The 15,881-nt window shown below is 44.5% G+C and overlaps 1 protein-coding gene across 2 annotated transcripts in view; it reads left to right on the top strand.

The window, feature by feature from the left end:
* The window catches only part of LOC133353404 (CUB and sushi domain-containing protein 3-like), a 634,534-nt gene that overhangs the window by 327,282 nt on the left and 291,371 nt on the right, over nt 1-15,881 (top strand). For both annotated transcript variants that reach the window (XM_061569655.1, XM_061569654.1), the window contains exons 12-13: nt 5,104-5,216; nt 12,154-12,336. In XM_061569655.1, the coding sequence (XP_061425639.1) occupies nt 5,104-5,216; nt 12,154-12,336 (296 nt within the window). The remainder of the gene's footprint in view (nt 1-5,103; nt 5,217-12,153; nt 12,337-15,881) is intronic.

Raw genomic sequence — 15,881 nt, 5'->3', positions numbered from 1 at the left:
TGCAGGCATTATTAAACATATCCATAATGAACTTAAGTATGCATTTTATTCAGTAAATGATTTGGTAACTGCACGCCTAATCGGCATCAAAAAATGAAAAAAATCATGCATATGCATAGATCCCATCACACATGCTAATGTGCGTTTATCCTGCGGAGGCGTTTAATTCAGAATGCTGTTGTAGTGCTAACGATTCAGACAGTTTCTAGGAGGCACATTCTCCATTAACAACTTTCACAGTCTCGTCCGCACACTCTCCACAGGTGCTCAGCCGAGCCTGTACACTGCACTGGCCGTCTAAAACTGACAGCGCTGACTGAGATAGCCAACTACTATCCTTAGTCGCGCGATATCTCGTGGAGACGTTTAGCGACGACGGCGACGAAAAGACAGCAACAACGAGACGAGTCCATTCCCAGAACCGGCAGCCTCGAGCCCCCCGCTCTCGGCTCATTTTATGCTCCCAGCACGGCCTGGCTCTCCGCCTTGACCGCGCCTCCCTTCTGGAACCCGCTAGCAGGTTCAGGGGCCTCCAGACGGGGTCCTCCGTGACCCTTGCCCTAGTTCCTCCCCTCTGCTCGCACACCGTGCACACCCTCACCGGCCTGTGTGCTGTCTGTCCACCACAGTTTCCGCTGCTGTCCACCAGCCGGCGCTATTCCACTACACTATCATGTTTCAAACCACACGCCGTCTCAATGTGACTTCACGCATAGTCGTGAGGGGGATGCGAGGCACGTGCGTGCGTGATGCGCATGCCCATTACCTTGGACGGCAAGAGTGAATCCTTTTACAGTGAGGGAAAAAAAGTATTTGATCCCCTGCTGATTTTGTACGTTTGCCCACTGACAAAGAAATGATCAGTCTATAATTTTAATGGTAGGTTTATTTGAACAGTGAGAGACAGAATAACAACAACAAAATCCAGAAAAACGCATGAGACCAAAATGGAGCTTTTTGGCATTAACTCAACTCGCCGTGTTTGGAGGAGGAGGAATGCTGCCTATGACTCCAAGAACACCATCCCCACCGTCAAACATGGAGGTGGAAACATTATGATTTGGTGGTGTTTTTCTGCTAAGGGGACAGGACAACTTCACTGGATCAAAGGGACGATGGACGGGGCCATGTACCGTCACATCTTTGGGTGAGAACCTCCTTCCCTCAGCCAGGGCATTGAAAATGGGTCGTGGATGGGTATTCCAGCATGACAATAACCCAAAACACACGGCCAAGGCAACAAAGGAGTGGCTCAAGAAGAAGCACATTAAGGTCCTGGAGTAGACTAGCCAGTCTCCAGACCTTAATCCCATAGAAAATCTGTGGAGGGAGCTGAAGGTTCGAGTTGCCAAACGTCAGCCTCGAAACCTTAATGACTTGGAGAAGATCTGCAAAGAGGAGTGGGACAAAATCCCTCCTGAGATGTGTGCAAACCTGGTGGCCAACTATAAGAAACTTCTGACCTCTGTGATTGCCAAAAAGGGTTTTGCCACCAAGTACTAAGTCATCTTTTGCAGAGGGGTCAAATACTTATTTCCCTCATTAAAATGACAATCAATTTATAACATTTTTGACATGCGTTTTTTCGGATTGTTTTGTTGTTATTCTGTCTCTCACTGTTCAAATAAACCTACCATTAAAATTATAGACTGATCATTTTTTTGTCAGTGAGCAAACGTACAAAATCAGCAGGGGATCAAATATTTTTTTCCCTCACTGTAGCACTGTTTTTTAGTCATTCATAACCAAGTTTTGGCCGAGCTTTTGATCAATTTGGCCAGGTTTCTTTTGAGTAAGTCCAAAATGAGCAACGCACCTCTCTATAATAAAAAAAATAATTTGGATTGCCCTTGCGAGAGTTATCGTGAACCCACGTCATAGACAGACATAGCTAATGCATTTACGCTTTCAACCTCAGCAGTGAGCGATAAAAATGGCATTAAAACTAAGATATTTTATTTCGCTGGTCAAGCCCACTGATCTATTCCGTCTTTTTCAGAGGTGACCTGGTCACACATGATAGCTAATCAAAGTGGCTGATATCATCATACGTGGGAATTTATAGTCACAGCCAAACAATCTAAACGCTTGTTTCTAAATGCGGAGGGGAAAATCCGGCGGATCTGGATAAAAAAACACGTGATTACCATGGGGAGATAACATGAACTCCGAATATACAGGCATCGTCAGGTTCGGAATCGAACCCACGACCTCCTGGCATACTGGGCGAGGGAGATAACATCTTCCCACCACTGCGGTGCTCTCACTGCACCTTAATACTACATTTCAAAGCGCCGATTGTGATGGAAATGAGCACCATTTTATTATATGTTTTGCAACTAATTATATGCATATTTCAGGGGCAGCGTACAACAGCTGGCACATATAGCTGTGTGCTTTATTGCTATTTGATTCACCGCAGTAAGAGCACGTGTGCTCGAGCCAACTGCTTATTCCACCTAAAGTGAATACCTTCAGCCGGGTCCCACAGCCAGCCAGAAAAAAACAATTGTTCATAACAATAGAGTGGCTTTGATTAATGTAATACAATATATTTAATTGATTGATTGAGTGTTGTTGTGTTTTTATGTTGAGTGGGTGGAGCATTCAATATTTAGGGAGGCAAGAGAATGGTTTAAATTGATGTTAACGGCGCTGAAATTACAGTGTAGTTAAGGTTTCGTGACAGCGCTGTTTGAAATGATTGGCTCCGATTCCTTGGAATGGATACAGCTTAGTGTCACCATTCAGGAAAATACTCTTTTTGGGAATTCGCAAGTCGATGGTGCCACATTAAAGGACGTTCCAAGGTTACGTTTTATTTTGTCAGCTGAGCCCACGTTGCATTTTGTACACGGTCTAAAACTATACATATATATATAGCCCATTATACAAAATTGTACATTCAAAGATTTTGTAAATGTGGATATGTACGAGAGAGGACGCCGATGCAAGCAAAGACCATGGGATATCTTTTTCTAAGGTGACCTTGTGAGGGGGAAAAAATGTTTGATTCAGAATTAGCAGCGGCAAACATTCACCCACTCAAGGTGCTTGCTGCCTTCAATTGGCCTAAGGTCTAACAAGGCAGTGGCGCGTGACATTTCAGGTCGGTTTCCCCGGCCGTCGCGATCACTCACGGTTACCTTATTCACCACCTGCGCCACGTTTGAGTCGAAGCTCGCTTTAAGTACCTTTCAACGAAATGTAGACGTGCAGGAAGAACTGCTGAACATGTGTTTTGCGCCCAAGTTTTTTTCATGCTGACGCGACACCGCCTCTTGAAAAACGTCGTCTTCGCTGCTGACTGTGTGATCGTTTAAGAAGGAGTGTTTTAGGTGGAATGTCGTATTATCTCGCGCTTGTTTTACTTTCTAACCCGTTGCGATCGACTCGCTTCGCGTTAGTGAGATTGTCGCTCGCTCCGAATCCGGTAGTGGCATGTCAAGTTCAAATCCCAGCTGCGGCGAACATCAGTGATGAGCGGTATTTGAACCGGTACCCAGGCACATGCTTCTTCATCAACTAAAGCATAGTGTGCTCAGTATGGAGACCAAAGACAAAGATCCCCCGTCTGGCCTTTAATAGACTGTTGCGGCAAGTGCAGTTAGCGAACATTCAGGCCGGTCCAGCAAACGAGGGGGTGAGTGGCCAACACCATGCCTGGCATTCTTCTTCTCCCCAGGGAAAATATTTACACTTCGCACCAAGTACTCATTTAAGGTCGATCTAGGGGAGGCCTAGAACCAGTTTTGATGATCGTCACTGATGTTGGCCGTGAGCGGGGAATCGCACTCAGGTCGCTAGAATCTTAGCACAGTGTGCCAACCACTGCGCCACTACTCTCCACACTGTGAATACCACTCTCACACTCACAGGCACTACTTAAGGGGGCATTGTAATTTTAAAACGATAATAAAAATGTAGCCAGCTTGTTGTGGAAAGCCCTTCTTTTCAAAGATGAATCAGTCTTTAATCGAGCGGTGGTCACAATTGTACTGGATGAATTAAAAAAACACAGATCGGTCACCTGGGATCACAACGGGTTGCCAAAGGGGCAAGAAGCCAGCTCATTGAGACAATACCTGGGAAATCACGAAGGCAGATGGTCAATTTCACTTGTGATTCTTTGCCACTCATTTGTAAGTATAATCCATTTTACTCATGCTTCTGATATTAACGACATAAAATAACACTTTTTTTCTTCCATGCGAAAATAAAACTTCGCTAATTGCCATTTGAATGTTTGAAATCAAATGTTGTCCAAAATCCTTTCGGAAAATACGTGAAGGGTCCGTGCGCACAAACTTCCATTGGATGTTGCCCATGCCCGTTAAATGCCCTGAGCTGAGAGTACAATTTCCACATCGGATTTGGGTGCAATTTTTTAGTTTGTTGTCCTTCCTCTGCACCTCCGATTAACACGGTTGGCCACATATGTTGAGAAGGAAGTTCAACATACAGTACATTCATTTTGTCCACCACCACCAACAAAGTGGTATCTGTTTTATCTACCGAATAAGCATAATGGGCTGAGTCCACTTCAACGTGGGGTATCCTTCTGTTTGCGAGTCAAAAGACTACCATGTTTAAGAATACAAGCATTCTGTGATGATTATAATTTACAAAAATATTGTACGGTAATTGTTGTTTCAGACTATTGCTTGTATTTAGTTTGAGCTTCAGAGGGGATAAATGAAAGCGTCATGTGTGATCTTGAGTGTTGAGTCTTTGGGGGCTAATGGCAAAGTTATTCTTCACAGGTGGCTAAACCAAGCATATTTTTAATTAAGCTTCTGTACACACGTTGCGCGTGTGTCTGCGTGCTTTTAATTGTCTTTCGTGATAGTGTAAATCGTGCAACATCTGTCTCGTTTTTTTCACCCGGTGTTACGTTGTCCCAGTTGGAGCAGTTCTCGTAAATATTGTTCGCTTGAGAAAAATGCCGACAACCTAACGTGAAACATGCTCATATTTTGTGTAATTAGTCTTTGTGCAATAATGAATGACAAAAAACACATCATATTTTTTTCCAATAGATTTATTCACTGACTGATGATGAATTGCTGCTATAATGTCGTCTTTGTGCACGCGTGTGTACAGCCTCACTGGTGCAGACGTGCCTGACTTGATTGTGAGCATCAGCAATCAGATGTGGATTTACCTTCAGACAGACGAGACGGTTGGTTCGCTGGGCTTCAAGGTCATCTATGAAGGTAACAGGCCCACAGTTGTGACACGCGGTGCCGGCACGCATTACCAACACACGGTGCCAACACACGGCACTTTAAAGTTACGAGCAAAGACGTGCGGCCCTGCAGTTCCTAAAAACGTAACAATTCTTTTTTACTTTACCAGACAAGGCCCACTGTGCTATGTAGCTCTTTTTCAGAAGTGACCTGGCCACAAATGATAGCTCAACGAAGTGGCTTGTCACGTGGAAATATATAGCAGCCAGATAACTCTAAACGCGCGTTTGATTCTAAATGTGGAGGGAAAAACCGGAGGACCCGGAGAAAAGTCCACGCCACCACAGGGAGAACACGCAAACTTAAAATATACAGGCATCAGGGTCGGGATTGAACCCACGGCCTTCTGTGTACTAGGCGAGGTAGTTAACATCTCGCCACCGTGTATTGTAAACATTGCTGTTGGTGGAAGGGCATTCACTCGGGGGAGCTGCTAGACTACGGGCTTTTGGCCTACTCTTCCACGTGGGACCAGACGTGTTGTGGGAAGAGGTGAGAGTACCCACACGTTACCCCACCGCATGTGACCACCTGCCGATCAACTAACTGCGGTGCATACCATTGATACTGCTTGGTAGACAGAGGAGAGGGGGGTTTAAGAAAAATTGCACTGCTGTTTGCTGATTGAATCGGCGACTTCGGAATTGCAAGTCCAGTGTGCCAATCCTCACTCCTAAAGCCACTGCCCAGTATATATTGCCTTGTCTGCAATGCTGTGCTGCAGACGGCAATGTAAAACTCCATCCTCCAACAGATGTAGACGTCCATTGTCAGCCTAACACGCAGGCTTCATTGTGTGGATCGAATCGTCGCATTCTGCTCGTAAGTTGCTTTGTTTAAATCACTTACAGGCCACATTTTACAAAGCAGGTACTGTGTCAGAAAATAATCGTGATCAGCGGCAACGTGGAGTGATTGTAGTCATGAAAGAAAAAGAAAAATCTCTTGCAATCATTGAAAATATGTAGGACTGTCATTTTTCTTAGGTTTTTTCGGTAAAGTCACGTAGGTAAAACATCAAAATTAATAAAAAATAAAATAAAGATCACGACGTTTCGGAGGCAACACAAGTCTCCGTCATCAGGTGGGACCGTCACAGCCAGATTAGACGGTCCCACTTGATGACGGAGACTTGTGTTGCCTCCGAAACGTCGTGATCTTTATTTTATTTTATTTTTTATTAATTTTGATGTTTTACCTACGTGACTTTACCGAAAAAACCTAAGAATATGAATCCTTGCAGTCACGAAAGCTTCAAATCTAGAAGCACTGTCATTGTAGACGTATTCACGTATTACAGTACTCACCAGTAGCAATCTGGTTTCGCTTACGAGACCAATAACATTTAGAGTGATTTGATGGTAGACAATACGAATGTTAACACACACGACATGTATTTTAAAGCATCCTGCCACACTCTTCCACGTACTGTAAGCATACAACATATACATAGACAAAGATGCCCCGGTATAACCTTAACAAAGACTGTTGGGGCAAGTGCTTTCGGCAAGCACCTATGAAGGCAGGCACAAAACATGAGGGGGTGGGTGGCCAGCAGCACGCCCGGCCGCCTTTGTCTCCCTGGTGCTGATGTTTACACACTGCACCATTTAAGGCTGAGCGGAAATCAAACTTGGGTGACTGGGTTCGTAGCGCAGTGCGCTAACCACTCCGCCACCGCTCCCCATATACACACCGATCCACCAAGACTCATGCGTGCACACACTCAGACTTTATTGAGGCCCAGTTGGGAAATATGTCGTGTGCATTAGCTTCTATTCCAGTTTAAATATAGATGCGTCTCTCACATACCTTTGCTGTGATAAACTAAATTCTAATGGGATGACCTTCCTGACCTCAAAATTCCCCCCTATATGCAATGCCACCTGAAGAACCCAACACAAAGTAATCATCTGTGGTGTTTGAGGCTGTCGGTCTTATATTGCAATCCTTACAACAGCTGCCAATTTTTAGAACATATTTGTTGCTTGAAATGTAACAGTTGCGCGTAGTTGAGCACACTGAATTAGGTTACCTTGGATGCCGTATTGCTGTACTCGTGTAGAATTCGAAATGCAAATTTAATAACAAAAAGTAATACTCGAAAAATGTGGCAGGTTTAGAAAGTTATTGAATAATATTGAAATTGAACGAAAGGCAGCTTATAGTAACTTTACGACATTGAAGACAAATTGTAATAGGAAAACGTGTGTGTGTGTTTATATATTGCTGCTTACTCACGATTGCTTAGCACAGCCCGCCAAATGAGGCCCAAACTGCCAAGCGGCCAACAACAAACGGCACTTTTATAGTTGTAATGCTGCAGATGAGAGTTAACACATTTCTTGAATCGGGGCAGGTTTTAAGAACTTTGGAAAAGAGGCAGTGGGATGGAGGGAATCGCCAAATGGCGTTGTGCGAATGATTAAGCAGACAGAACCGTTGTAACTTGCCTACAGCCTAGGGATTGAACGCAGTCGAGTTTGGTCATACACCGTACACACTGAACGTACTCTGAACGTTCAACGTCTCTTCAAAATTAAATGTGTATGAGGCAAGTTGCTCCTCTCCATTGGTGGTGCTGAGCCAGTGGTGTAAGTACCTGGTCGCGCACAGCACAAAGAGCATCCTGGCTGTGTCTCTCACGGGTCCACTCAGCCAAAAATGAGCACCCGGTAGCTTGTATCACCTCCATCGTTTGGAAGGAGAAGGATGCTCAGATTGTGCTACTGCACGTTCACAGTACCCAGTTGCTAGCCTTAATGCACGGTAGCTTACGACATGTTCATCATTCTTATATCGCTTGCCACCGATATTAGCCATGACTGGGATTGAACTCAGGTCGACAGATTCATCAAGAAGACCATTGCATCACCACTCCTAGTGCAGGCATATATATAGAAGAGCAAATGCACTCATAATACTTTTCAGTCCTTTGTCAATCCGCTGCTGGATAAAGTCCTCCCCGTGTGGTGTCAGTTGTGCAGGTTTTGTTTCACCATACTTCACCACTCTGGTCAGTGTGTGTGTTGACGACGATGGGGCGGAGGCAGGACTGGTTCAATATTTGGCATGGCCATAAATTCAACTTGGGTGGCTGGGTCTCCAGTGCATTGCTCGAACCACTGTCCCACCAATCCCTGCTTTGTTGTGGTGAAAACGTTCCACCTTCTTGGGGCTAAAAGGGGGGTCACTCCAGACAATCGATTTACACATGGTAGCATTGACTCCGGAGGGGCTGAGTCTAGCCTTGAACCGGGTTGTGAACTCGCAACTTTCAAATTGTGAGTCAGATAATCTGACCACAACCAGATATATATATGAAGCTTTCGTGACTGCAGGAATTGCTCTTTGGTTCTTTCGGTAAATTCATGTAGAAAGAGAAAATCAAATAATAATAGAATACGATGTTTCGATTGCAACACAAGCAACCATCATCAGGTAAGAATGAATGGAAAAAACCATAGTAAACTTAGAAATATAATGTAATACGACACAGAGAGTCGGATAAAACAACAGTCAACACCCTACCTGGTTGATTACGTTCTTCCAAAGATTGCTAAATTTGAGAGAGAGACAAAACACAGACACGGAGACAATGTAGACAGACACACTTGCAGAGAGAGACACACAGAGCGAGACACACACCAAGACAAACAGTGTGTGTTTTTAGCAATCTTTGGAAGAACGTAATCAACCAGGTGAGGTGGTTACTGTTGTGTTGGCCGACTCTCTGTGTTGTATTGCGTTATATTTCTAAGTTTACTATGTTTTTTTTTTAAATTCATTCTTACCTGATGATGGTTGCTTGTGTTGTAATCGAAACATCGTATTCTATTATATTCGAATTTATTTTCTACGTGACTTTACCGAAAGAACCAAACGAGCGGCTATATATGTATATATTGGTTTTCACCTATGAGTGTCTCATTGAGAAAATACAGATTGACATTTCTAAACAAATAGCAGAGCGTGCTCTTGGAGTGGATAGTAATTTCAGGGACAAAGGCAGCTGGTGCAGCTGGCAGGTTTTGTGAGTCTCTCGTGGATGACGACCTCGCCATTTTGCCGTCAGTTTGTTAGATTTTTTTTATTTCACAACATTACACGAACAGCAGAGGTCAAGTCAGAGGGGTCGAAACTGTTCCACGACACATTGCGAATGCCTGGAAGGTATTCTTTGAGTTGGAATGACATGTGAGCCGTGGAAAATGGTTCTCAAAAAACAGGTATTGGGGTGGCCGCTCATCTGCGTCAGTGGCTCCGAGCCAATGGCAGGAAAACAGTTCACGTTCTCGTCCTGGAAATATTGTATCTGCCGTAGTGAAATGATACACTGCGGCTAACCTCCCCAAATTTTTCATTTGAAATCACAATTATGAATCGTGCACTCTAACGACAGGCATCCCTTAAATACATAATTCTAAAGTTTTAATCATGCAGAATCCATTCTCAATAGTTCATGAATAAGTTATTCCCTCATTCACATTGCATGATTCTCGCGGTTGGAGCGCTCCAAGTCACGCGAAGAAAGTCCATAATAAAGGTTTGTGGGTTAGATCGCGTAAGTAATAATGTGTCATAACCCTCCACCTCCCGACACAGCCAGTAAGGTTTATCACAGTAAACAACGCGCCAATTAGTTACTACTTCAGCCCACCGGTGCGTTGGAGAGTAAATCCACAACGTTTACAATTTGAGTAGTGCGACGTTTCGCTGGTAATTACATCCAGCATCATCGGGCGATTTGCCAGAAAAATGAAGCAATCCACGTGCTTCCGGTCCTAAATAGAGCAGGACGACGTCATCACTGAACCCATCAGGTGCAGAGATCAGAGGCGAAGCCCACGTTGTTAAACTAATAAAGTCACCGGTTAAAAATCCTGGCGAGGTGGGGTGGGGGTCAAGGAGCCAGAGCCCGGACTTTTACTGAGACGGGTAAGAAGAGGCCCATTGAGTTACAAAAATCTCTCCTGGAAGACGGGCGACCTGGCCATAGAGGAGGCAATGTTGGCACGTTACGTGAAATATTGAGAAATAAAATAAAGCTGGCAAAACGCATTTAATTATAAAACTATATTGGCAAAGTCCGGGCGGGGAGGGCTGCAAAACGCAGCACTTAACTGACGTGAGCTCACCATTCTTCAATAAGCTGAATAAAGTACCTCCATTGGATATAACCATCAACCATCGCATGTATCGGATTGAGTTGTGTCGGGCAATATAAATGTGTACTCTTTGGTTCTTTCGGTAAAGTCACGTAGGTAAAAAATAAAAATAGAAAAAAGAATAATAATAATAATAATAAAATAAATTTACTTGCATAAAAAAATGTGATAAAAAAAAGTATATTTGTTTTTTTTTACCTACGTGACTTTACCGAAAGAACCAAAGAGTATGGATCCTTGCAGTCACGAAAACTTCAAATCTAGTATAAATGTGGGAATTTCACGACTGGCCGAATCGCGGTGAGCAGCACCTCGCCGTGTACGGGAGCACACAATGCCGCATCACTCGCCTCTGACAGCCGATGGGCCCGTGAGTTTGTTAACCTCATATCGTACTGAATCACCAGAATGTACATTGCCCGAAACCAGTTACACTTCAGTGTTAATTCAAACATTAGCTCTTAGATTTTTTTTTTTTTGGGGGGGGGGACTTAAGCAGACATTGAGCAAACCACTAATATACAAGACAATAAATGCAACACATCTTAGAGCCGTGTGTTAATTTACGCACCAATTCTCTCATGAATCATTAGTCAGAGCGCGTGTTGTATCTTTTTGTCTCCTCTTTAATTGCTATGCCTGTGTTTTGTTCGTCGTTTCTCCGCACTGGATGACATTCTTTCGCACCTCACACCCCGAGTGGCGCAGCTACCGTAAAACATCTGCTTTGAACATTCCCCACGATCAGGGGTTCGGCAACCTGGCGCTCCGGTGCCGCGTGCGGCAGGCTTTTTAAGGACAGCTGCTTCGTGACGTTATTTATGAAGGACCACCATCTCATATTCTCACATGCATGCATGAATGTGTGTACGCTGAGCTTATTTCGCACCGTACGTAGCCAACCGCGCTAATTGGAGGTGTGGGGGATACACAACAAGCAGCTCTTGAAATATAGATTTTTTTTTCATACCAAGTTCTAAAAAAATTGGCTCTCCCTGTTTTGAAAGCCGACCCTGAAGGGTTTCCCTTCAAGTGCTTAGTGGAACCTTAAAACGAGACCTTTGCCTTCATGGGCTGGCACTCCTGGTTGTGACGTTCATGATGACGACAATGAAAAGGTAAAAGCGCGGCCCTACAATTACTCTCTCACGCCACTCTTGGCAGGAGGACGTCCACGAGAGCGAGCTCTAGAGAGGCCCTCTAGATGGTACCTAGCTTACTCTCCCATGCCAGCCTGTCTATATTGAAAGAGGTGGAATTAGCCACACTTCACCGCACCACTCGTGAATTCTCAGTCTATCTGTGGTGAACTCATTTATGCCGCTGGGTGGACAGAGGCAGGGGAAATTTAAGAAAATTGACCCGTTGTCTTGACTGCCATGCCGGGAGATCGAACCAGTGACCTTTGGATTGTACATTCAGTGTCCTGACCTTCACACCACAGCGGCACCCCTGACGATGGGTGAGTTGTCACTCTGGAGACCGAGAGATCGTTGATCGATGTTCGGCCACCGGGTTAACGATGAAATTCGTGATTTTTCACTAGACAGAGTGGGGCGCGTGAAGGCTGGCATCTTCCCCTCCCCCCCCCCCCCCCATGATGATGATAAGACAGACAGACGTATTATAGATGGGACAGCCGAAGTAGAAGCCGTGCTGTCATCCCCTTGGGCATCACCGCTTGACTTTTATCCCGTCGCCCAATTGCATTTGTTTCACCCCCTCCCCCTCGTCAGAGATTGAAGCCGGGACGTGCGGAGACCCAGGTGTGCCTCCTTACGGCAGGAGGGACGCCGGCGGATTTGCCCACGGCGACCGGCTGACATTTGAGTGCCAGTCGGCCTTCGAGCTAATTGGCGAGAAGGCCATCACCTGCCAGAGCAACAACCAGTGGACAGCCAGCATTCCCAGATGCATATGTGAGTGCTGCCACCTCGACAGCATGCCCAAGAAACGTGCGTGGTTGGGGTTGGGCCGGGGGTCACATCCGTGGCTTTGTTTTTCTTTGTTGGAGGCAGACTGTGCCGGCATTTGTCTGCACGCCACCGTATCGTACTTCCAACAAGTGTATGGCAGTGATCTGAATAGGATTGAAAACATAACAGGACGGTGGGTGGCTTGGAAAGCCGAAAATAATCTTGGCAAAGTAATGAAGCCGATTCTTCTGAGATTCAGTCACCTATGGTTAAAACTACTAAATTTAGTTTTTATTTTTACCAGGTAAAACCTGCTGAGCTATAGTGCTCTTTTTCAGAAGTGCCCTGGCTATAAATGATAGCTCAACAAAGTGGCTTGCCATCATGTGGAAGTTTATAGCAGCCAAATACTCTAAACGCTTGTTGATTTCAAATGTGGGGGGAAAAACTGGAGGACCCGGATAAAAATCCATGCGACCACGGGGAGAGAGATATACAACCTCCAAATATACAGGCATTGTCAGGGTTGGGATCGAAGCCACGACCTCCTGAAAACAGATGAGGGAGTTAACATCTCGCCGGCTGTCGTGTGTGGGGAGTTGACGGTCACTGCCTGGATAATAATATTTGCAACAAAAAAAACAATCACGTGAAATATGTAAAACAAAAATGCTCACATTGGTTATGTCTAAACCCGACGATTTCAATATGTCACTATAATACAAAAACGACTAATCAGAAATTACTTCAGAATTAATTCTGTATCATCATCTTGAGTCAGTTACTGACATAATGTGAAGCGCTGACCATTGTGTGAAGCCCGGATGTAAATTCTTATATTTTTCATTAATTCGTGGAAAAATGTGTGTTTACCCATAACAAACTAACAAAAATAGACTTCCATATGTATGCGTTATTGGCTAAGTATCCATTTATAAATATGTTTAGGTGTTCACGTATATATAATTGTGTCCCATTTGTGCAGTCTATTGGCAACACAAGTTATCAGACTTGCTGCACTTCAGCATGGCTTGGGAATTGGGATTTAATCCCATAATGGGATTGTGGGATTGAAACCCAGGACTTCAACGGCTTAGATCAGTTCTGTGATATCGGCGCAGCATTAACCTTTTTAGGCACCCATCCAACTCCCTGAAATAAGCTTTTTATATACGCACACACGCACGTTCCTGTCTTTTTAATCTATGGAAAGCAGTAGTTAGCGAACTGCGCTATGAACCCAGCAACTCAAGTTCAATTCCCGCTCACGAGCAATAAATAGGTCGACTCAGCCATATATTAGTACTTGGGATGCTGTGTTAAACATGGGGAGATAAAGGCGTCCAGGCATAGTGCTGCCTACACCACTCCCTTGTGTGCCGTGTCGGCCTTAATAGATGCTCGCTAACAGCATTTGCCCCAACAGTCTGTTAAAGGCTATATGGGGGATCTTTGTTTTTGTTTCCATGTATGCTTGTGTGTGTGTGTATGTGCGCTTGTTGGAGTCTCTGTATGTCTCGATGCAGCAATCATGAGCACATCGCTCCGTTACGTCAGTGACATTGGGTTCCATTTCTGACCATGCACATCTGTCAAAAGTAGTGATCTCAACTTGGCATTTGGTCTCTGCTAGATCCATTTAGCCTTAAACGAGAACATCGATAAACAAAGGTGACTCAGAACAGGGCTGCCCTCACCACCCCTCGTGGGCCATGCTGATATTAGTCGTCGCTTTCTAACAGCGTTTGGCCGTACAGAATTTCAGCCACCACAGAGCATCCTTTTGCACATGACGATGATGATGTGTCAAGGGATGCACATACCCCATCTCCCAAGTGCTGGATTACAGCGAAGAACTCTGGCAAAGAACGGGTTAATAGTGGTAGGCGTGAATTAGATGCACTGGCAAAAACTCGGATTGCCTGCAGAATTCTTTCAAGTCTCTTGAGAAGAGCTTAAATCATTGCTCGTACGTGGTGCGTATAAGCACACCCAGGTCCTTTGATAGGTGAAAATGGAATTCCTGCTGTGCTCATGTGAGTAGCCTTAACAAGCCTTCATCAATTCCCTTTGCCTAAAACGTATTCCATTGAAGTTTTATATTCATTGCATGAGAGCACCTATGATTGACACGGTTGGCTATGTGCAGTGCGAAAGAGGTTCAAAAACAACAATGTACATAGAGCCATCTTAAAAAAAAATGTAGGCAAATGTTCCAAAATTTAATTTTGGGTAAATATGCTTGGCAATGTTGAACTGTGTCCTAAGCATTCGCAGTTGTTAATGCATGCAAATGTTGTGGGTTAACTCTCCAACACACCGGTGTGCTGAACTATTAACGAATAGGCATGTTCTGTTTCCGTGACAACCTTACTAATTGGCTGTCGGATGGTGGCGGGTTTAATGATATATTTATATTCACGCGATCTAACCAAAACACCTCGATTATGGATTGTATTGGTCGTGAAAGCTTACGTCTTAAAATGTTACTGAGTTTGTAATGTATAATTTATGGCAGCCATCCTCCTGTGGATGGCTCTGCAGTTATAAGACACAAACGTAGGATTGAAAGGTTTGTGATTTCAAATCCAAGCCCATCATCTTTATTACTTTGATAAAATCAACGCCGGTTTGTTGAAATGTGGTAGTCGTCATCTTATGCAGAGGCTGGCCATGGCCATGACAGTGTGGAATGTTTTCACTTGCTCGCTTGGGGTCGCCAGTCTAGGGATGAGTGTGACCTCATTGCTTGTTTGATCGGACACGCCTTGACTGTCAGTCACTTCATAGAATAACCACGGCAGTGCAAAGCGTAATATGATAATGATGATAATATTGCCGGCCAGGTATGATGCACTGATCAGCAACCTCAGCAGAAGAGTGATCGGCTCGCAATCAGAAGGTTGCGTGTTAAAACCGTGGCTGGGTGTTGACTCAGGCCATCATCCCTCTTGGGATCAAAAACATTTGTACCATTTGGTTGAGAAGTCACCAGTCCTCGTCCTATGGATAGACTCACCCCCAGCCATAGGAATGTGGAATTCCCCTCCTGGCGAAGGGCTATAAATGGGATATGAGCAACACCTGAAGGCTGATTTGAGCAGGAAATAACTTTTTGACTTTTCACTTTATAATTTAGTGCCATATTTATTACCATATAGCAACTGTTTATTGTGACTGTAGTAAAGTTTATTCTCGATATTATGCATTTATGTTTTGAAGCATAAATGTGGGCAAGAATTGGATATGCAGCAGTTATCGCAATGTACTACAATACTGGAAGACTGGATTTGATTAATTGTCATGCTGCCCACGGCGGTCTATGAAGCTAGATGACATATAAGCTGCATGGTGATGGCCATGCATGCCTGTAATCCAGCACTGTGGAAGCAAGGGTTTGTGGATCACACAAATGTTGCTAAACTCTCCCTTCCCACGTGCATTGAGCTGCCATGCTCTGGCTTGGCAGGAGAAGGCAGTACAGTTACGGGGGACTCCACCTGTTCCATCTCTATGGGATGGAGTTGCCCCCTCACCCGCGTGGGTTT

Source organism: Lethenteron reissneri, chromosome 43 (genome assembly GCF_015708825.2).
Source record: "Lethenteron reissneri isolate LAM-NWPU_2019-01 chromosome 43, ASM1570882v1, whole genome shotgun sequence".
Taxonomy (NCBI): Eukaryota; Metazoa; Chordata; class Hyperoartia; order Petromyzontiformes; family Petromyzontidae; genus Lethenteron; species Lethenteron reissneri.
Note: the sequence above shows the minus strand (reverse complement) of the source record. Positions and strands in the feature narration are given on the sequence as shown.